This window comes from Grammomys surdaster, unplaced genomic scaffold, assembly GCF_004785775.1.
Source record: "Grammomys surdaster isolate TR1022 unplaced genomic scaffold, NIH_TR_1.0 174, whole genome shotgun sequence".
In the NCBI taxonomy this organism is placed as follows: Eukaryota; Metazoa; Chordata; class Mammalia; order Rodentia; family Muridae; genus Grammomys; species Grammomys surdaster.
Genome location: NW_021604622.1, coordinates 19,392,210 through 19,415,388, shown reverse-complemented (window position 1 = coordinate 19,415,388; position 23,179 = coordinate 19,392,210). Strand labels below are relative to the sequence as shown.

At 45.5% G+C, this 23,179-nt stretch overlaps 1 protein-coding gene across 1 annotated transcript in view; it reads right to left on the bottom strand.

Annotated features, from left to right (window-relative positions):
* Retreg1 (reticulophagy regulator 1) overlaps nucleotides 1–23,179 on the bottom strand; it is a 135,245-nt gene that overhangs the window by 66,305 nt on the left and 45,761 nt on the right. Inside the window, exons 2-3 of the mRNA XM_028767651.1 lie at nucleotides 21,553–21,659; nucleotides 15,044–15,074 (exon numbers count right to left, since the gene is read on the bottom strand). Coding sequence (XP_028623484.1) covers nucleotides 15,044–15,074; nucleotides 21,553–21,659 — 138 coding nt within the window. The remainder of the gene's footprint in view (nucleotides 1–15,043; nucleotides 15,075–21,552; nucleotides 21,660–23,179) is intronic.

The window sequence follows — 23,179 nt, the reverse complement described above, 5'->3', positions numbered from 1 at the left end:
AATTGAACTCAGGACCTCTGAAAGAACAGTCAGTGGTCTTAACCGCAGAGCCATCTCACCAGCCCTTGGGGATATGTTCTTAAAGAGGATACTTGGGCTCTGATCCCACCGCCACCGCCATCTCTTCCAGTGACTTCCATGGGCTGCAGGTGAGCAGCTTTCTTCAGTACTCATGCCTGCTATGACGAACTCTACTGCCACAGGTTTACGTGACCATGGAACCAAACTGCTCTTCCCTTCTTGTAGACTGATGTGGTCGAGTATTCAGTCACAACGAAGGGAGTCTGAGGAATATAGCTGGCCCCAAATGTCTTGTCACAGCAATAGGAAAGCATAACTCATGCTTCTGTGTGCTCAACATAAGGAGTCACTGAGGCGCCAGGCTTGTGAGGAGTGAAATGATCAGGATTGGTTGATGCCTCTGACCTTGACTGCCACAGGACCCTCGCTTCCTACCCAGCAGCTACCACAACCTTATAGAGTTGTTAGAGGCTGCCAATGGTAACAAAACATAACTGGATGAAGGCAGTATGACACTGAAATGGTTTAATCTTCCAGGGTCCACAGTAAAGTATCTACAATATCTCCTGTAAAAAAAGGTCTCCAAATCCCTGAAGGGCAACCCTGTAGCAGGACCGGCAGTCTCAATTAACCTGGATCCCAGAGATCTCTCAGACACTGGACCACCAACCAGGCAGCATACACCAGCTGATATGAGGTCCCCAACACAAATAGAGCAGAGGACTGCTGGGTCTGGGTTCAGTCAGAGAAGATGCACCTAACCCTTAAGAGACTGGAGGCCCCAGGGAGTTTAGAGGTCTGGAGACACCATCATGGAGACAAGGATGGGGAGGAGGTATGGGATATGGAACAGTCAGAGGGTGGACCAAGAGGTGGGAATAAAATCTAGAGTGTAAAAATACATACATACACACACACACACACACACACACACACACACACACACATACAAGACAAAAAAAAATTCCCCAAATCCTCATGTCTCCGGATTCAACAGTAATAAGCAAGTAAGGTATCTAAAATGAATATTTCACCCTGGTATCTGAGGAGGTTGTGAAGTCCCAGCACCCCTTAACCAGAAGGCATTAGGCATAATCCCTCCTCCTGGAATCAGGGATTGCTGATGACCTTTGTGCTTTTGCTTCAACAAGATCCTTTCTTGGGCTCAGATTACACAGGACTCCACCTAACTCTCTAATTTGCATTCTGAGTAGTTTGATCTACCCTTTCCATCCCTCCATGCCCCTCCTCAATATATCTAAAAGGACAGAGCTAAGCAACAGAGGAAAGAAAGCCCTGGGGCTGACCACCTACAAACCCTAAATTTGCATGCAACTCATTAACTCCCAAAAGTGAGTTTCTCGAGCTAAATGGGTCTTGGTGAACTGGTACGATGAAGCCCCATTGTGGAACTGTTGTCTTACAAGGGGATGATGGGCCAGAGTGCTCTCTGACTGCCACATGAGGATACAATGAAAAGATGGTGCTGTCAGACCCAGAAGAGGAATCATACCAAGAACCCATCATCTCAGACTGCCAACTTCCAGCAATGTGAGAAATAAATGCTCGTCATCCGTGCCACCCAGTCCATAGCATTCTTTAAGAGCGGTCCAAACCAAGAAACAGAGTATCTGGGCCAACAGGTCATGCTAATCAGAGGTGGGGAAGACCAACAGAGCTGCCGACGTGGCACTAGCGCTGGACACCTGTCACTGAGCATCATCCAGTTCTCGCTGGCCTCTCTGGTTGCTGAAATCACTTCCTTACCAGAGAATAGATTTTCTCCTATTCCTAACATCCACTGGCAGAAATCAGGGGGCAAAGCCTTCTCTGGAGTTTACAAGTGCCTTTCTGCTGGTGGTTACATATGACCACCATATTTTGATCAGCAAGAGGTAGCTTATCCATCGAAAGTCACGTCTTCTTTCACTATTAGAAAGCTCTCGTGTGCCTTGACTGAGGGACCAAAGACAAACTTCTATTATAATTGGTTTCTAGTAGTCATGGTTCCTAAACAGACAACACAAACTCTTTATTCCAGCACCACTTGGGGAAAAAAATGGTCATTGAATCAACTACAACTAACTCATATGTAAATGCTGTGGCTCAGATGTGAACTGTCCCCATAAAATGTTCCCATGTAAAAGGCTTGGTCTCATCTGGTGGTGTTATTGAGAGAGAACTGTGAAGGTGCCATAGGTCAGTACATGAATAAGGACATAGACAAGCAGGTGACTTGCAGGTCCTTGTGGGAATTTGCCAGTGAGAGGTATATGCAATGAGCCACTTTGCTCCAACACACCTTCCCCACAGAGCATGTCCCAGCTCACCATGCAAGGGAGCAGACACAGCAGAGTCAAGGGCCCATGCTCTCAAGTCTGCGTTGTAAGCCAAAGTGAATCCTCCTTTAACTCTTCTCCACTGTGTTATCACAACAAGGAAAACGCCAATCTGTTCTCTCCCAGCTTATAAAGAAGGGCCCGAGGCCATCTTGTTTCTATTCCGAATTCAATTCAGACACAACATTCCATTTAAAAATATAAGTGTCAATTCTCCTCAAAGCTCTCTTGAGGGATGAAGTGAAGGCTTAGAGGCTGAAGGCTGGGTGCACTTTCTGTTCTTCCAAGGGCAAGGTTCCAGTTCCCAGCACCACACGGCAGCTCACAACCATCTCTAATTCCAGTTCCAGGGAATCTGATGCCAGTTCTGGCCCCCTGGGGGCACTGCATGCATATGGTGTACATACATCCACCCTGATAAACACTTAGACACATAAAATCAAAACTAAATTTTAAAATTTAAAATTCCTCCCAATTCCTTAGCACCCGTTATATACTGGACATAGTGCATTCATTAAAAGACCCTTAAGCATGATCACCTCAGCCAGGGTGGAGAAAATAGTTCCATGTGAAACTTATTGAAATTACATATCCGTGTCTGAGTTGAGGTCATTTAGCTTGGTACATTTTTAGGAAACATCAGTTTTCTTTCCATAGCAGATGGCCTGACAGTCATGACTGACAGTTTCCTTGCTCATTATATTAAAAACAGCCATAGACTAAAAAAATAAATAAATAAATAAGAAAAACACCAAGAGAAAGAGTTTTTAAAGCATTTATTTTTTTGGTGTGGAATTCAAAATACTATTCGAAATCTAAAGCCGTAGTCCAGAAGGAAAGCAAAGCGTAGCAAGGGTGCTTGCTTGTGCCCCACATGACACGAGATGGCTCCAAATGTCTTGGTTTAAAAATACTCTCGAAGAACACAGGCCAAATGACTGCAGGATTATAAGTTCTCTCCCAGTTGTCCAGGTATTAAAAGCAGGCACAAGTAAGAATAGCCTTCAAAATAACCAAGAACAGCACACGAGTTATGATGCAATGCTCCCCAGTCAGGGGACCGAATGGCTGCTCATCCTTTAATCAGACCTTTGGACAATAACCCTGACCCTACTAACAATACCCCTACTTCCTTTTCCCCTGCAAACTCCATATTACTGTTAAAAACAAAGAAGAGATTCACGAGAAAGCTTGACCCAAAGGACAGATGAAAGGAACAGGTGTCAAGCTCGAGTTTCAGGGGCTGAAGGAGGGAAGGGTGTAAATATTGCCCAGAATTCAACATTTGTGGAGTTACCTCATGCCAGGTTCAGTTTTCCACAAAAGATCTGTAAACTGTAAACTAAGTCAATGGGAAGTCCATTCCACGCAGCCACAAACATTCTGTCCCCAGTGACAGGGCTAAGGACCCTGGTTAGTTCTACTTAGTCATTATAACACATTATGTATATGTATGTGCATGTGTATGTGTATGTATATGTATGATATATATGTATATGCACATGTGTATGAATATTATACCTAACACATATATACACATTATACATATAACATATTATAATACATTATAACACAGATTTACCTATCCTTTATCCACATGATCATAGCTCTCTGTTTTGGAACAAAATCAAACTAGCAAAAATCAAACTTCTCCCTAGCCAAAAAATGGAAATAACCAAAAAGACCATCAAATTAATGATGTCTGTGGCCGGTCCAGGCAGCGGACTGTTACTCTCCTGTGAGAAGTAGAGTATGGTAACGGTTATATTATAGGCGAATCTTGAACTGACTATGCTAAGCAAAAGAAGCCAGATGCAGTTCTCGAAGGACACATGGCTGTTTATATGAATATCCAGAGGCAAATGCATAAAGAACAAGCGGACTGTGGTTATCCAGAGCTAGAGGAAGGGGGAAATGTAAACAATCACCTGACAGCTCTGAGGCTCCCTCTGAGGGTAAGGAGAACATTCTGGAACCAGACAGCAACCCTAGGGTTTTCTCCAGGTCACAGGTGAGTCTCTGCCCATTCACCCGCCATCATCATTTCCCAGGATGCACCTCAAACCACTGACCTCCAGCTCCTCAGCCTTCTTCTCATCTTTAAGCCCCCGGGATTTGTTTTCATTTCTAACAACCTCCTCCTCAACCTGACACATAAAGGAAACCCACAGAGAGCTTGTCACACAGGTCTCCGATGTCTTTCCACACCCCATCTTTCCTCCTGTCTCTCAGGACACAGATGCTGCTGCCTCCAAGCCGTGCCCCACCCCGGCTTCCAGCATAGCATCGTCACATGACTCAGGACCCTCCTGACCACACTGGTTCCTCTTTCGATCCTCACTTTACCTCTGGTCCAGTGGCAACATCCTCCTAAGCACATTATTGGCTGGCATTCTGTCTTTCTGTCCCACCAACCCTGGCAACCCTGATACCACTCTTGGATGAATTGGGTCAAACTGTCCAGGACGCAACTACCCCACCAACCAGGTAAAACCATATTGCTTGCGTAAATAGATCTGACCAATTTGCCCTTGACAATTTCCAGTAAAGCCTGGTTCTTTCCCATCATAACGAATATTTCATTCATTTCATGTGGTTGCTTGCAACAAACTGCCACAGGCTTGTGGCTTGAAGCCTCTCCCCAGTTGCGGTCTGTTTGCCGTCTCCTTCCAGAGGCGGTGACCCAAATCATCCAGCTCCTTGGACCAGCCTACTCTCCTGGACTCCTTTCTTTCACCTCCTGTCCAACCCAATCCTGTCTTGCTCTGGAAAGTGCCCTGTGGTGACCCCAGGTCCCTGTGCATACTCCAGAAAATATCTACACCCCATGTCTGCAAAGTGCCTATTGCCATATAAGGTGACAGTCACAGGGAGGGATTGGAATGTGGACATGGTGGAGGTAGTAGGCTTGCAAGTCCATTCTAAGTACATCAAGGTTCTGGAAGCATCCCATAGTACTTGCATATTTTTCTAACAAACAGGGATCTTTGCCTGGAACTTGCAATGGTTATTTTATACCCAGAATCAATGGACTACCAATTTATCCTCCTAAAATGAAGCTATTTTTCCAGGGTTTGCGATTTGACTTTATATGGGGTTCTAGACTAGGAGGGAGAAGAAAATGTCTGTGTGTTTTGATTCAGGAGCAAGATGTGGTGGAGGGGAAAAAAACTTTTTAGAGCAACAAAAGACAGTGAGTAGAAACTGTAGCAAAAAAGTCCCAGAACATAGAGTCCTTCTGCCCTCCCAAACCTTTAGCTTTTAAAACTAAGTGTTACAGCCATTTGTCCCTAGTCCGTGCCGTTCATCTGTGGGTGTTCCCCCTCGCCCAGTCTGCCTTACTCTCCACGGGCATGTGTTTCTTCACACTTTTCTACGGCTTCTCTTGGTCTACGTTATTTATTTTTTACTCTTCTCCACATCGCATACACAAGCAAATATGTATCCTAAGTATAGACAGGTGTAACTTTTCATTGGATTTTCTTCTTGTAACTGGGGAAGCATGAATGTTTTTGTCTTGCCCAAATGCTTAGGTTGTTAACCCGGCTTTGGAGTGGATGGCTTGTCTCCCTAGCAGTGAGTGATTTCTCAGCTTCCCAGAACTGAGAGATCCGGCCTCCTACACTCCCCCTAGTGGCCACTAGCGGAGAAGCACCATTGAGCACACTACTAAGTCCTAAGGAAACCTTTCCAGAAGGCTTGGAATGGTTCTAAATGATCAATCTGGGCCCAGAAACCAGTGCCAATTTCACATACCCTTCCGTGGATGCTGTTAGCATTTCTTCTAGGCTGTGCCCCACAGTTACCTGGCAACAGTCAAGTATGCCTGACTCACCATAAAAGGGGCTGCTTACCCCCTCCTCGCTCTCTTGTTCTCTTGCTTTCTTGCTCTCTTACCCTCTACCCCCTCTGTCTCTTCTCTCTCCATTCTCCTTCCTCCTCTCTCTCCATGTGCTCATGGCCAGCCTCTACTCCTCTCCTCTCTCTCTCTCCTCTCTCTCTCCTCTCTCTCTCCTCTTTCTCTCCTCTCTCTCTCTCTCTCTCTCTCTCTCTCTCTCTCCCCCCCCTTATCTGTCTCTACTACCCCCTCAACTCCCCTCCCCATGCTGTAGATAATCTCTATTCTATACTCATCACGTGGCTGGTACCTCAGGGGGAAGGAATGCCTCAGCATGGGGCTGAGGAGACACCCCGCCCGTGGGGGGGGCCCGCCCCCCCACACCATATCTCGCTCTACCAAACATATCCCTGGCTCCTTTTTCTTTCTTATAAAACACAACAGATGCAGCTTCCTGACTTCAGCAGATGCTCACGTGTGCACCAGGCGTTCCTCTTGGCCTTCTCTCAAGCTTTTGCACTGCAATGTCGTCGTCGTAAGCTCTGAGACTCAAGGTAACTGTGAGCAGTGCCAATAGATGGTATTTAAAGGCTGGAATCTTGGGAAGCCCTGTGCATGGCCTGGAGACCCAGCCCAGCCACCCTTGTGAGGATTTGTTCTGTCTATGAATAGGCCTCTTCTTTTGTCAGGAGAGGAAGAAAGGGGCTTTGAGTCCCATTGAACAATAGATAACTACCGAATTGTGCTCAACTGCTTTTTTTTTTTTTGGCATAAAAGGCCTATTGGAGTTCTCATTTTGGCAGAAGACAGACTTTTAAGTTTGTGGAGCTCGGCTTCCAGGCTCGGCCGGGTATCATTAGCCAAAATAGGCTTATGCGGGCATCCAGCAGATTTTGAGCTCAATAACTATATTTTCGGAAAAAGAAAACCCTTCTTCATTTAACTCAACCAAATGTACCTTTCACCAGAAGATACTCCTTTAAACTCATGGACACCCTCAAAGAACCTGTCACTGCTGGGGATGTTGGTCAGTAGTAGAACAATTGCTTAGTAAATAAAAAGCTCTGGGTTCAATTCCTTGTAAAACACACACACACACCAAACAAACTAAAAAAAAACATTTTTAAAACTATGTTCCATTTGTCAGCAGAGACAGCAACGTAGAAACACTCGGTGAATTTTCATTTTTTAAGAGGAATAATATCATCAGAATTTAATGTTCTAGCCATCGGCCTGAAGTGCTCTGACTCATTCCAGGTTTGTGAACTGGGTGGACACCATGACTTGGACTTAAAGGTCAAAGATTCTCCCCCTGTCCCTCAAAGTACAGAGCAGCAGAAGCAGTTTCTGTGGGAATTATCTGGAAGCCCATGGAACAAAAGAACATTGCATGTCAACGCCAAATGTCAGCACCCACACTGCTGCTCCGAGCGTGTGAGAAACGGAGAAGGTATGTGAGACCCGGAAGAAGAAGGGTGATCTGATCTGGCCACACAGGGGCAAAAACCCAGGACTCCTGCTTACTCCTGCTGGCTAGGACGACCTGTGCCCTGTCTCAAGGTGAGTCAGATTGGTGCACCGGCCAGCGGCAGCTGAATCCGTGGGCCCGCACTGCCTCCTACAGACAGCTCCCTGCTAGGCTTCTGGATGTCCCAGAAAATCTGTCAGAAGTCCCCCAGTGTCAGTCTCCGCTTCTACAACTTTAATGCCAATGAATTAAACCTCAAATAAATTGATACCAAACAATAAAGCGACATATGATGAAGAAACCTAGCCCTTTAATTTGGGTTATAATGAATAAACTATTAAATAAATAGGTTTTTTAAAACATACTATTTGAAGGGCAAAGATTTAACCGGGAGGGGGCTAGTGAGTGGGGTGTAAACTGAATAAGTGAGTGGGGTGTAAACTGAATAAGTGAGTGGGGTGTAAACTGAATAAGTAAAATAAAAAAAATTATTAAATGCTAAAAAGAGCTCTCTTACTTTCTTACTCTCTTACTCTCTTGCCTCCAGCTTCTCCTCGCCCTTCCTCCCTTCCCTTCCCCCTCTCTCCACGTGGTCATGGCCGGCCTCTACCCTCTCTACTCTTCTCTCTCTCCTCCCGCTCTCCTACTCTCTTAATAAACCTCCCCTTGTGGAACCGTGTAGTCTGCTGTGATCTGTCCAAGCTGCGCGTGACCTTTTATCGGTGCCAAAACCCGGCCTACGAAGACTTCGGGGACCTCAGCTGTTGCGACAAGATGGACACAACGACCACTCAGACTTCATCTGCTGCTACCCGCCACCATCGAGCGGGTGAATTAACATCTGCTGCTACAACCCCTGTCCCGCACCGCTACTGCGAGACTCACCAAACTTCCGCCACGTGAGCTGCCGGTTCCACATTTCCTGATACCAGACTGCACAAACTCCCATATACACACCAACATTTTTAATTGGTAAGGAGTTTCCGTTTGGCTTGAGGGACCCTGAACACCCAGTTAGTGCCTGGCCAGTGCTTCCTGGACTAAGGGTTTGGCTTTTCATGGCCCTAGTCCATATGGCCTCTAGCTGATCTTCGACTTAAGACATTGGCCTGTTGGGTGGTTTTAAAACTGGTATCAGTTGAGTTATATCCTGACTGGCTAACTTCTGGTGAGTTAGCCCCAGTCAAGGCCCTTATTTGATCGCACGACGGCCCGATTATTATAAGCAGTGCCTGATTTCTATTGCCAATCTTTCTTTCAGGACGCTGAACTAACAGATTGGTAACTAACTCACTCAATGGGGTCATCGTCTTCATCCACTAGGACCTTGAACCGATTGAGTGATTTCCCCTCTCAGAAATAGCGCGTAACCCCTCCCCAGCTCTTCCCTCTAAAGTAGCTCCCAGCTTCCCCCAAGCTCGCAGATGAAATCCTGCTACCGGGTGAGAGCTACTTTCTGTCGGGCTCCAGGAGCCCCGCAGAGGCCCCTAGATATTCACGTGATGACCTGGGTATCTAGCCTGAGCCTGATTGCTTTGTTGCTGTTTTTTCATTCAGGATGCTGGCTGATAGCCTGTAACAACCGTCACTCAATGGACAATACATTGTCTTCATCCATACCCACAGACACATACTGCCAACAGTCTGATAACTGGAAAAATTCCCTATACGCCTTTCCATGTGTTCTGCCTGCTCCCCACCCAAGGTTCTACCCTCTTTCTAATCTTTGTTTCTTTAATTAATTAAACCAAAATGGGGAATTGCTGTGACCCTAGTGGATGTCTACAGGTTCCACGCACACTAGCCTAGAACTGCAGCCAGAGTCACTGGGCAACAACTTCCAGCTGCCAGCAAAAAGACCCACCCTGCAGCCATGCTGTCGCCCTCGCAGACCTGACTCGCCTGCGGCAACTGTGACTCACAGCTCCAACCTGTGACAGCCGTACGATCCAGCTTTCTTAACAAAAATGTTTCTGTGCTAATACAAAAATGTGCTTTTCTCTTCCTACACAACCTGCCAAAGTTACTTAAGACACTTTCCTAATCCGTTTTGATGGAATTTTATTCAGTTACAACCAATCCTTATGGTTCTCAATCTTGTCAGAAGTCTGCAAACAGTATTTTTTAAGTTTATGGCCGACAGAATTCCCAAATCCTCTAACAGTTAACCCAAGATGGTTTCAGAAGACAGACACCGGACTCCTAATACAACCTGGATTGTATGTGGACAAACACAACGGGATACCCTGAGTCAAATGACTTGGCTAAAACAAGGTAAGTCATTTCTCATGTCACGCGTATCCATTCCACAGAAAAGCCCTGCATTTTCTGAGCTTGGAAACCAAACTGACTTCACCCAAGAGACTATGGAAACCATGGGAACTGTTGGCTAATGGACAATGTCATTCTTTAAAAATAATATATAACTGGTAGATTGTTGTTTACTCTTTCTCAGACTTCTGACTACATTGACAGCTGAGCTTTCACAGACATTATCTGTTACCTCATTACCTAAACTCAGCTGCCATCAATTAAATGATCCATGTTTCCTCCTCTTACTATCCCACTGTCCTAAATTATCTGAGTTCCTATAAACTTGCTTAACTCTAAAATATTCCACTATACAATCCAACAAAAGTTCATCTTAGAGACTGCTTGTGTTGTTAACTCATGCTGTTATCTGTTTTGTAAACTTATAAGCTACAGGAAACCCACTCAGATCTACCTCTCATGGACCAAATAGATGCCATCCAGAAAAGTAAAGATGCATCCAGAACAGCTCCAGAGAAACAACCTCCAGATGCTCCATCTCCTGTCACACACACAGCTGCTTCTACTGGACCTGTTCCTTCTGACCTATTCTCAAATGGCTCGCTCCATAGACCCTGGACAGCAGGAAACAGCCAGCTCTCCTAAGACTGGACAAACAACCCCCATACCAATTCTTCTACGTTCCCCCTAAAGACACGTTGCCCCCCAATGCCAGCAGGAAGTAGCCAGATTTCACGACGACCCTATTCCTGCTTCGCTGTCACCTCTTTCTAATTTTTCTTTTTAATTAAACCAAAACGTGGGAATGTTAGTATTCTGTCTAAACTCCACCTCCACAGTTATCTGGCAACACCCAGGTATGCTCCTCCCCACAGTTACCTGGCAACAGCCAGGTAGGCGTGCCCACTATAAAAGGGGCTGCTTGCCTCCTCCTCTCTCTCTTACTCTCTTACTCTCTTGCCTCTAGCTTCTCCTCGCCCTTCCTCCCTTTCCTTCCCCCTCTCTCCACGTGGTCATGGCCGGCCTCTACCCTCTCTACTCTTCTCTCTCTCCTCCCGCTCTCCCACTCTCTTAATAAACCTCCCCTCGTGGAACTGTCTAAAAAAAAATGTTAAAAAGAGTTATTAATTCAGTCCAGCTGACGGCAACCTCTGTATAAATCCTGCGTACGGTTTGCGGAGGCCCTGTTGTCAGACAAACAGGTGAAAAAGTGAGTTGTCCTCAGAGCATGCTCACCTAGAGTCACGCTTGCATAAATGACTGTTCTGGGTGCCTATACCGTCATGACATGGCCTCTGAGTTAAAGTTCCCAATCACTATCGACGCTGTTGAAAATCAGAGCCTGGCTTTGGCATTATGGACTGCTGCAATGCAAACACTTGTAGAGTCTGCAAACAGTCCTTAAACGTCTGCAGCAGCATACAAAACGTCTGCAGTATTATACACGTGCGTATGTGCACCACCACCTCCCTGAGAGATGTCAAATACTTTACCCCAACTGAAGAAAGGCTCACAGACAGGAAGCCAGGCTCATGCTGAGATCAAGCCCAAACTGAAAACAGACACTGGAAAAAGGAAGACTAACCCTTGCAGAGTAACCTGAGTATGTCAGCTGTTGCACCAAAGGACAGTGGGGGACAATGTCCAGCCACTGCCAAGGAGGAGGGTAAGAGTCAGGGTTAGTGTTAGAATCCATGAACTAGGAATAAAGAAGATACTACTCACACATGGCTCCCATGAGCACAGAGTACCTGCTCTACCCCCAGCGATCTGCCCATCATCATGTATTTAACCTGTAAGTTATTTTCTTTTTTAACTTTTTTTTCACTGTTAAAGACATAGCATTACCTCAGGCCAGACAGATGCTGAGAACCACAGAAAATGCATGGCAAGTTATCACCTAGGAAACTCAGGCAGAAATATTAGAAATTCTCATCACTGGAAACTTCGGTAAGCAAACATAGACGTCCAAGATCAGGGGCATATGTGATACAGGCCTTCTTGCTGGGACGAGACACCATACAGTAAGCAAGAGCTGCAACTCCCCACTGCAATCCCCTCTATAGCTGAGGAGGAGGAGTTCTTATGACCTATGCCCTTCCCACTATGCCTGTGATGGCTCGTATATGCTCGTCCAGGGAGTGGTACTACTAGGAAGCATGCCTTGTTGGAGTAGATGTGTCACTGTGGGTGTGGGCTTTAAGACCTTCATCCTAGCTGCCTGGAAGTCAGTATACTTTCTGCTAGCAACCTTCAGATGAAAATGTAGAACTCTCAGCTCTGCCCACACCATGTCTGCCTGGATGCTGCCATGCTCCCACATTGATGATAATGGATTAAACCTCTGAACCTGTAAGCCAGCCACAATTAAATGTTGTCCTTTATAAGACTTACCTTGGTCAGGGTGTCTGTTCACAGCAGTAAAACCCTAACTAAGACAATATATCCCACCACTAAAATAACGCAAAATGGTCACTATTATTTGGGAGATTAAATTTCTGATATGCAAATTTTCTTTCAGATTTTCATTTAATTACATTATAATTTTTTTATACAAGTATATCTTGTACAGTGAGCATATTTCAGGCCATACGCTCCTCCCCTTCCTGTTTCTCCCTCTGTTGCCCTAGACAGCCTCACTTCCACTTCCGTTTTATGTATGCATGCTTTTCGTTAACTGCAAAAAAATCTAGAAACCGCCAAGGAGCAACAACATGTGACTGCTGTCCTTTGGAAACTGGCCTGATTCACTTAATGTGACTATTTCCAGTTCTGCCCATCTTCCTGCAAGCAGTGCAATGTCGTTCTCTTTTATGTCTTTTGTGGCTAAAAACAATTACATCATATCTCTATATCTATATCTATATCTATATCTATATCTATATCTATATCTATATCTATATCTATATCTATATTATCTATATCTATCTATATATAGCTCACATCTTCTAGATCCATTCCTCTGTGGCTGAACACAGGTTGGCCCCCATAACTTAGCCGCTGTGAACTGACACATGAGTTTTGATGGACACTTTCCAATCCACGGCAGACTGGTCCGAGCATTATTGAATCTGAGAACTCTGAATCAAAGAGTACAAAGCTCTGTTTGCTTGCTTTTTAATCCTTTGAAATCATGCGTCGGTCTTGTCTTACTGCCATCACAATTAGAAAGTAAGCCTCTATATACCCCAGTGTGGGAAGCACAGAAAGCACAAGCCACGGAATGTGGTCCAGCATGAAGCCAAGACAAGACCCCTTGACACCAGGCATGTGCATGGAGCCATTTGAATGTCTCACGAACACTATTTGGGGAACTCAGAGCCCTTCTCTGACTGCGTTCTCATCAGCAGCCTCCTGACTACCCAGCTTCCCAAGAGAGTTTCTAAAGAAGAGATAACTTGGTGACAGTCCCAGGCCAGGTGGTCCAGGGTGACACCAACAGGCATAAATCATGCCGATGTGATACAAATGGCATAAACCGTTCTTCAATGCTGCTTCCACTCTCCGGGCTGCCTGGAGACAGCACGCTCTCTGTCCTTCCTTAAATGTCACAGCTTACACCTGTGAACATGGTGCCTCTGCTTTCCCTTTACAGTCCACTTCCCAGAAACGAACACCAAGCCCCATTCCCCTGAGAACAACCTGAGGCAAAGGCTGAGTAGAGACAAATGTCACCATTCACCTACAGCACTCCTCGCAGCTGTTAACTCGAACTAGGGATGTCTAAAAAGCTATTGCAGCCCAGAGCCGCTCAAAGGACACAAGATGCAGTTAGGTTAAGTGGCTGAGTGGGGCCCTGGAACTAGAAAATGGCACCCCACAACAGCTAAGGAAACCTACACGCAGAGTGTGGACTGAGACAAGAAAGGAGAAACCAGCTCTGCTTCAGCAACTGCAGTGTGCACAGCTCAGGCTGCCACATCAGCTGCAGTGTGCTCACTACAGGCTTCTTCAGCAATTGCAGCGGGCACAACACAGGCAGGCCAGATTCTCAAAGTGGCAGAAAGAAGGCCTTGTTTCAAATACTCATGGGAGCAAATATGGAGACTAAGTGTGGGACAGAAACTGAAGGAGGGGCTGTCTGGAGATGGTTCCACCTGGGTATCCATCCCATGAAAGCTTGGCACCCAGTGTGGGAGAATTTGAGGGTAGGGAGGTGGAAGTGGGTGGGTGGGTGGTGGCACATCTTCATAGAAGCAGGAGGTAGGGAGATGGGATAGAGGGTTCCTGGGGGGAGGGGAATGAGGGAAGAGGATCACATCTCAAATGTAAATAAAATGTCCAATAATAAAAAAAAGAAGGCTTTGTTTCTTCTCGGGAGTTTCATGGCACTGTTTATTGTGTTCCTCGTTTTGTGTGTCCATTTTCTGATGCCTACTTTGGTATACGTCAGGCATTCCCACCATCCTTTATTAAGTAACACAAATGCATAAGACCAAATCTGTTCTTTAAATAAAAAAAAAATCAGTTCCTATAAGCACTAATGTCACTGGATTATTAATCCTTAAACTTTCTCCATCTTTCTTGTCTCCTGTGCACAGTAGGTGAAACAAACTGTGTCTCCCCTCGTTGCCCTAATGCTTCCTTCTTCCACTTGGAAACATACACCTCCCTGAAGGGCAGATGGTGGTCAAAGAGCAGATGTAGCCCTAGTGAGTCAGAGGCTCCTCTCTCAAGCCCTCTGAACTGGCAATATGGCTGGCCCTTCTGGAACATTCTAACAGAGTTCTATAACTTGCTGTCACCCCCATTCTTCCACCACAACAACTGTCATTCACATTCCAAAACTGAATCTGAGAGAAGACATCAAGCAGAAAAGCCCCTCACTCCCGACTGCATCCTCACGCAAGTGATTCATAAATCTGCTGCCCAGCCACTCAGAGAAATGCATGTATCTCTCGAGTGACGTCCCCATCGAAATGCATGTATCCCTCGAGTGACGTCCCCATCTTGTCTTCAGCTTCAGCTTCGCAAATCGTTACAGAGACCCAGGTCCCTGTCGCTAAAACACGCCTTCAGCGAGACACCTCTGCAACTCAAGTCACCCACCCACCCCACCGCCCTGCCATCCATGAGCCACATTGTTGAAGGAAAAACATCCCCTACCTTTCAGTGAGGCTTCTCCATAACTGTGCACCTGCAAGGGGAAGTAAAATGTGACACTTAAGCAAGCTGTCACTCCCCGGGAGCATTTGCTAGCTTAGAAATACCCCAAGCTTCTGCAAGCTTCTCACATCTCTTGAGTGCTAGACATTGTCAATCCACACAGTGTCTATGTTCGTTACCATGAAGGATGCAGGTGATAGCCTATAAAACCCCTGAGTATGTATCATAAAGGTAGGACAGGCACTCTAGAACACAGTCCCTACCCAGTGGGAAGAAAACATGTCCATTTAAGAGACAGTGCGGTCAAAGAATCAGCATGAAATTTGACAAGGGATGTAAACCATCGTACTTCAGAAAGGACAGAAACACAACTGTTCAAGTAAGAATAATGGGAACGGTAGTGAAGGGGAGGTTGACATGGTGCAGGCTTCAGATATTTTAAATTTATATCTAAGCTCCAAGGAAATCAACAGAAAAAAATTAATTGATGATAAATATGAAGATAGATGATAGATAGTAGATAGATAGATAGATAGATAGATGATAAGATAGATAGATAGATAAGTAGATAGATAAGTAGATAGATAGAAGATAAGTAGATGAATGGATGAATGGATAGAAAGAATGATTGATTGATTGATTGATTGATTTGCTTGTCAAAACTCCAGGGGTTATCTTTATTGGACCAAGTCTTGATAGTATATTCCTAGCTGCCAGATTTAAGGCAGCTCAATATGAAGCAATTATAAAACATTTTCTGCACTTTCTATTGAACCAAATGTCAAAGCTACTGCCTTGTGTGTTCTTGAATATCCAATATCAGGTGAACACACCAGATCAAATTCTTCTCAACATTTACTGCTAGGAAACAGTTGCACAATATTCTTGGTTTCCAATTCTTCGGACATCATGGAATCATGCAGTTGACCTGGTTTCCTTCATTGTCTTGGTTGCATAAGCATAGGTATGAATCGTTCCTCAAGTCATGGTAGAATCATAGACTTCTGCTCCCGTCAGGCCTCTGAAACAATTGTGTTTCCTGTACCTTCTAGAATAACTCAAACCTTCAGAGTCAAAGAGCATATAAAGGGAAGTCAACTTAGCCCAGGTAGCTGGGAGCACTAATGTGAACCCGACTGGAGTTACCGATATGAATAGAAAACACAGCGGTCTACCCTCACCTCACAGTAGTCTAACTTGAGTCTTCACAGTGTTTCCCCAATGACTCTGGAGCCAACAGTGAAGACAAGAGATTCTTGCGTGAGATGCCTGTCTTAGTGTTAAGAATTGGAGACATGATTACGGTTGAGGGACAGAAGAGCTGGGACACTTTGAAATTGCTTCCACCACTCAGCAGAGATCTGGTAGGGATTGTGTAGGAGGAGGAAGTTCTGACAAAGATGGGGTCAAAGCCCAGCACAACTAGCCAAGGGCTGAGGAGGGAAAGAGTAAACTAACATCTGATTCCACAGGAGCAGAGACAGTGAACAGAGTGCACTGACTCTGGCACTTTGCAGGTTACCTTAACAAGCTTTCAAGGGCTGAGCTCAGACAAGCAGCCACCACACATATAAGCCAAGACAGAATACATGCACAAATGGAGAGTGTGTGAAGGACTAAAGACCGTAGGCCCAACCTCAACTAGGTCTAATCTCAATAATCAAGAGACTGCTGAGCTGCGGCATCGATAGATAGTGTGGATTTCACAGGAAGGAAGACAGAAAGACACAGTGGTTACAGAATTACCCCCTGACATGTGGCTGTGGGCAGAGATGGGGACGCCTACTGGGTTCTCTTTCCTCACAGGTAGTCCTTGAAGATCTTAGAGCCTGATGTGGAGATGGCTGGCCCTGATTACCATGGGAGTAAAAGACAAGGTGGTCACAGAGAAGCTTGAGGACATAGGAGGAATTGTACACGCTACAGAAGACAGCCTCGGGGCCTGAGAGTGAGCAGAGATGCGGGGGTACACAGGCATGAGCAGTAAATGCAGGGGTGCACACTTCCAGGGTCTACAGATACAGGCCTGGGTAACCGCCATGCTTCACAGAGAAAAGCTAATGAACACGATTGTATCTCTGCTTCCCTTTGTTTCACGTGAAGGGTGTGTCAGGGAAGACAATGGGGGGGGTGGCAGAAAAGAAGGAGGAGGAAAAGTTGAAGAAGGAGGAGGAGGAGGAGGAGGAGGAGGAGGAGGAGGAAGAGGAGGAGGAAAGGGAGAAAGTGTCAGTTGCATGAGCTTTGCTCGCCTCTCAGTGGTTATAGAGTTCCCGCCTCCTAAGATGAAAAACTTCACAACTAACTACTCAGTCACATACACACAATTCATAGGGATGTGCAGTTAAAATGAGGGAATGTATAGTTAAAAAAAATAGGGGAGGAAGGCTACAATTAAGGTCATGACCAGCAAAGTTCGTATCTGTAGCCAAGAATGTGGAAAGTAGGCAGTTCAGAGAGGGAGGAAGGCGGCAGGTCCCAGAAAGCCCTGCGGACCAAGACTTTCCTGACTGCTGTTGTGAGCAGAAGCAGAGTCTCAGAGTGATTCATGGGAGCTGCCGAGACCCCACAGCTGCTTCTGGATAGAGCTTGCAATGAAGTCTATGTCTCCCTGAGAGAAGCCGACTGCAGCCAGCACTGGGCTGGGCTGGAAGCCCTGCTGCCATCTCTAGCCAGCTATTCATGGGCTCAATTGGGCCTTTGTCCTAAAAGACTTGGTAAAGAGGGACAAAGAAGGCCCTAGGGTTTCTCCAGCCAATGCCTGGAGGAGAGCAGAAGAAGGAAGCCCATCTTTTCCTTTTTCCTTTTTTTATGCAGAGAAATTCTGTGTCCAGAACATCATTCAGTGAAAAACCCTGAGAGAAAGATGAGCCTGCTGCAGAAGCCAACATGTCTGCATCCTCATTAGAAACTGGTGTTTACAAGTAGCCTTGTCTCAAAAAGGCACTTATCATAGCCTGGGTGATGAGAAGACAGAGCCAGTTAAACAGGAGAGACATCCACAGTATGGACTGTCACTCACAGTAGCCTTTCACCTAAAAGGGATTCAAATCTTTGGCCTAAGAACAGCTTCTCAGGCTGGAGAGATGGCTCAGCAGTTAAGAACACTGACTGCTCTTCCAGAGATCCTGAGTTCAATTCCCAGCAACCACATGGTGGCTCACAACCGTCTGGAATGGGATCCAGTGCCCTCTTCTGGTGTGTCTGAAGACAGTGACACTGTACTCATAAACAAAATAAATAAATCTTTAAAAAAAAATTAGGTTCTCTTCTGTTACAGGATGAAGTGGTTTTGTCACCAAAGCAGGATGCGTATCTGTGAATGTTGCTTCGTAGGGAAAAGGGGACTTTACAATTGCCATCATGTTAAGAATGGAGGTGATCACCCAGGTGGGCACCAATCACAATCACAAGGGTTCCTTGCAGAGAGCTGGGAGGGAGGTCTGAGCAAGCACAAGAGAAGCTGATCATAGAGCCGAGGACTGTGATGATGTAGCTTTAACTCAGGGGCAACAGCACCAACCAAAGTCAGGAAGAGACAGGGGTGGGTCCTTCACTAGAGCCTCCATGGTAAATACAGACCTGTTGGTGTGTTGTTTGAACCGACAGCTTCCAGAGCTATGGGGGTAAGTACTGTCTGCTGTTTTGAGCCAACAAGTGTATGGTAATTCATTACAACAGCCACAGGAAACCATCATTCCTGCAGTGTCCATAGCTAGGAACAGACATTAACTAGCTTAAGAATTATTCTTTCTTAGCTTCAGTGGCAGGCCCAAAGTAGGAGTCAGATCAAGAGGAGGCCCCAAGGCCTGACACTATTACTGAGGCTATGGAACGTTCACAGAAAGGGACCTATCATGACTGCCCTCTGGAAGATCCAACAAGCAGCTGAAAGAGTCAGATGCAGATATTTGCACCCAGCTGATGGACAGAAGCTGCTGATCCCTGCAGTTGAATTGGAGAAAGGCTGGAAGAAGCTAAGGAGGAGGGTGACCCTGTAGGAGTACCAGCAGTCTCAATTAACATGGACCTCCAAGATCTCTCAAACACTGGACCACCAATCAGGCAGCATACACCAGCTGATATGAGGCTCCAAACATATATACAGCAGAGGACTGCTGGGTCTGTGTTTAATCGGAGAAGATGTACCTAACCCTCAAGAGACGGGAGCCCCCAGGGAGTTTAGAGATCGGGGGGGGGGGGGGTGGGAGATGGTGGGTTGGAGGTATGGGATGTGGAAGCAGTCAGAGGGAGAAAAGGGGAGGAATAAAATCTAGAGTGTAAATAAATAAATAAATATTTTAAAAAAGAATTATTCTTTCTTTCTTCATGTTAGTCAGCCTTCCTTTCTTTTTGCATCATTAAGGACCCCGACCTAAGGCCTGTGCATGTTGGTGAGCAGCATACTAGTGAGCTAGATCCGCTTTTTATTTTAAGACAGGATCTCAATCAGCAGCCCCTCTGTGGTTTTGCACTTCCTCCCCAGCCCAGGCAGGCCTCAGTCTTCTGATCCCTGTGCCTTGGCCTCCAAGTCACTGAGATTACAGGCAGGCTTTGGCAATCCGATTTAAAAATTAGAGACTCTTCAGGCTGGCAGGCTTCAGCTTGCCCTCCTCAAGGTTTCTAAGGGCAGCTTCGCTGTGAGGAGAGTTTTCAAGAATATCAATTTCCATGGTGTAGCTACCAAAATGTCTGGTTTAAATGGAAACTGAAGACCTTGATGGGCCCCGAGACTAGAACTGAAGGACTTCTGAACAGCCCTGTTCTCAAGTCTGGTCCCCACACTCAGAAGCCAAGTCCTTCAGCCCCTCCTCTCTTCCTTCCTCTGATCTTTTTAACTCATCTAAATCATGCCTAAGGTATGGCTGGGGTGAGCACACAGTGGAAAGTTCTCAGGTGCTCAACCTCCTGGGCGGTCATCGTGCTTTAGAGGCCTCTGACCACACCCACAAAATGGCTACCTTCTTGCATTCTCCTGAGGGAAGAACTTACTACAAAATATATCCAAGAGAACAAGCCTTCCCCTTCCCGCTGTGAATCAATACAGAAACATCGGGTTTGCCAGGGCCTAGCCAATTTCTCCTCAGATCCTGAGGTGTGAGGCATTGGCCTCAGGAGGCCTCGGTGGAACTGGGATACAACAGCAAATGCTGTTGGAGTTAAAAGTGGGGGAACTGGGCATCTATTCTCAGAAGGGGGGGTGAGGAGGAAGAAAAGGGGTGTTGAGGAAGAAGGCAATATGTATATGACAATATGATTTAAATCTGTGGCTCTGTGAAATGCCTGAACTAGACAAAAATGAATTTGTTTACCTTCCCAGAAAGACTAGGCATGAAGGAGTCACCGCCACATCTGCACACACTAACAGGAAACAATCTTTCTAAAGATTGCTTCTACAGTGGTTGGTTTAAGAACTGGATACTTAAACATGAACCTGCTCTAAAGCTGACCCACGGACACCATGATGGTGAAACTCCAGGGCTCAAGTTCTTGTTTGAGAGACGTTGCCTCTCTCATAATACATCCCATGACAGGCAATCTGGCCAGTTCTGATACACAGCAGTCCATATGAAGCCTAACTGAAGCCTCCTCCTTACGGTTTTTATAGACTCCTATGCTCAGGAGGGATTTTTGCCCATTTTCAAAAATTAGTTCAAGCATTAGCAGCGGAGGCATGGAGGTGCATAGAAAGGTTGCACTCAGGTAAATATAGTACATAGATCCTAAGGAAGCCAAGCACTCTTTAAAAATGAGTCATGCTCCCACTTTAGTTAAAATGTAGTGCTTATGGTTGATTCTCTTCCCAACATCATTAATCATCCAGAACTTTTATGTAACTATCAGTGATTTTTTAAAGCTTGTTGCATTTCTTTCGCTGAGGTGAAAGAAAACTGTTCTCAAACTACGACAGTTTCCAGTGGCCCGGTCTGAGCTTGTAGGGTGGAGTGAATACTTAACTGCTCTTCTTACAGCGGCCCTACTTAAATATCACCCTGGTATGTGACGTAGCTTAGAACCAAGGGAGAGCCCAGCACACGGAACTTTTACCTGTTCTGACAAGAGATAGAATCATAAAATAAATTATGAAGCTTGGATGTAGCTCAGTGGTACACTGTTTGGCTAACATGTGCAAGGGTCTGGGTTTAACCTCCAGCAATGAAGAAAAAAATGAAGTTCAATGTGTGTGTGTGTGTGTGTGTGTGTGTGTGTGTGTGTGTGTGTAAAGCAAACCCAGACAATATACTGACTTGTGTCTAAATCCTAGCACTCAGCAAGCTGAGACAGGAGGATCACTGAGAGTTCTAGGCTAACCTGGGTAGAGTAAGACCCCATCTCAGACACCCAGAGGGAAGGAGGATGTGGAGAACAGAAGAAACAGGAAGTAAAGAAACTAGAAAAAAAAGTGTCTGTCTACATGATCCTCATGTTCAAAAGATGAATATATTCACCCAAAAATTAGACGTTTAGACTCTAGAAATAAAATGCCCAAACATCAAGTCGCATATTCTTACCTCTTGTCCTGGACAAAACCATTTCCTTGATGATTTGCATGATAACACGGCCAAGTATCATGACAGAAATGAGATGATACACTCTCCACGGAGTCAAGGCAAGGAACCTAGGACCAAAAGAAACAGACATGACTCCATTTTACTGTGAAGATTTTCAATTTTTCTTTTAATCTAAGTTGACTTTCTCTCACAGGAACAAAAACTATACTCGATAATAATTTCTCTTTTTAAAAACCATACCAGCAAAACTTACTGCATCAAACTCAGCTTTCTGCTCTAATTTAGACAGAGGATTCCCTCTCTTGGGTCTGACACAAATGCAACTGTGGGTGCTACAGGTGAACTAGGAATGACCTGAAGCTGAGTTTGGACTGACTGAGTAGCCATGGCTACAGGGTGCTCTACCAACACGGAGCAGCTACAGAAGATGGCCTGTCTCTTAAAAATGGCATTAAGGGGGAATGCTAAGACAGTTCAGAGGACTAAATCATTTAGGTGCCAAGCCTTCTGATCTGAGTTAGATCTCTGGGACCCCCGTGTTGAAAGGAGAAGGCTAGCTTCCACAGGTTGCCTGCCCTCTCCATGTGTGCTCTAGCATGTCCTAGCCCCGTAATTTTCAGCTGCTGTGTGCAATGACCATATTTGGATGCCCAATAGCCATGTAAAAGCCAAGCAGGTATGGTGGCTGCCAATGTTCCCAGCCCCCTGGTGACAGTAATAGGGAATCCCTGGTCTAAGCTGGTAAGATAGACTAGCCAGAATTGCAAACTCTGAGTTCAGAAACAAACTCTGCCCTGATAGACATAGTAGAAAACTACTGAGAAGGACACCTGACATCATCTTTGGGAACAAACACAGACTCACACACTGAGACACACACATGCACACACACACACAAACGCGAATGCGCGTACACACACAGGCACACACATATATGGGACCACACATGCACACATTCATACACACGTGCAAAAAAAAATGGTACTAAGCATCCGATTTGTGAGCTGGAGAGATAGCTGAGCTGTTAAGAGCATGGACTCTTCTTTCAGAGGACCAGGTTAGACCCACATGGCAGCTCACAACTATCTATAACTCTAGCTTCAGGGGATCAAAACCACCTCACCCAGACATACACGCAGGAAAAATACCAATGCACATAAAATATAAGTAAATAAATATGAAAATTGACTCATCCACACATCGGCATGTCATGGTGAAACAACAGTGCTGAGATCAATATTCCCATATCATTGAGATTACATACATAGCAGGCACTACTGTCTTGCAGCAGAAGTCTCGTCTTGGTTTTCTGGCTCTTACAGAACTTCTGTGCCCCTTTCTATGATGTTTTGTAATGTTCCCCAAGCCTTAGGTATCGGGTTGTGTGGTAGATGTGTCAATTGGGGCTGGGCAACTCCGTCAAGTGTTCTCTGTGTTTTTGCCACTTGTGGGGTTATGTAATGGTACTCTTTTACTTTTTGAATACTTCTTACTTACTGCTTAAGAATTAGATGTATATACGACATTATGATCATATCTATACATCACTTCCCTCCTTTAGCACTCCACACTCCCACGAAGTTTTACCTTCCCAAGTTTACTGATTTTAAATCTCAGTATGATGGTA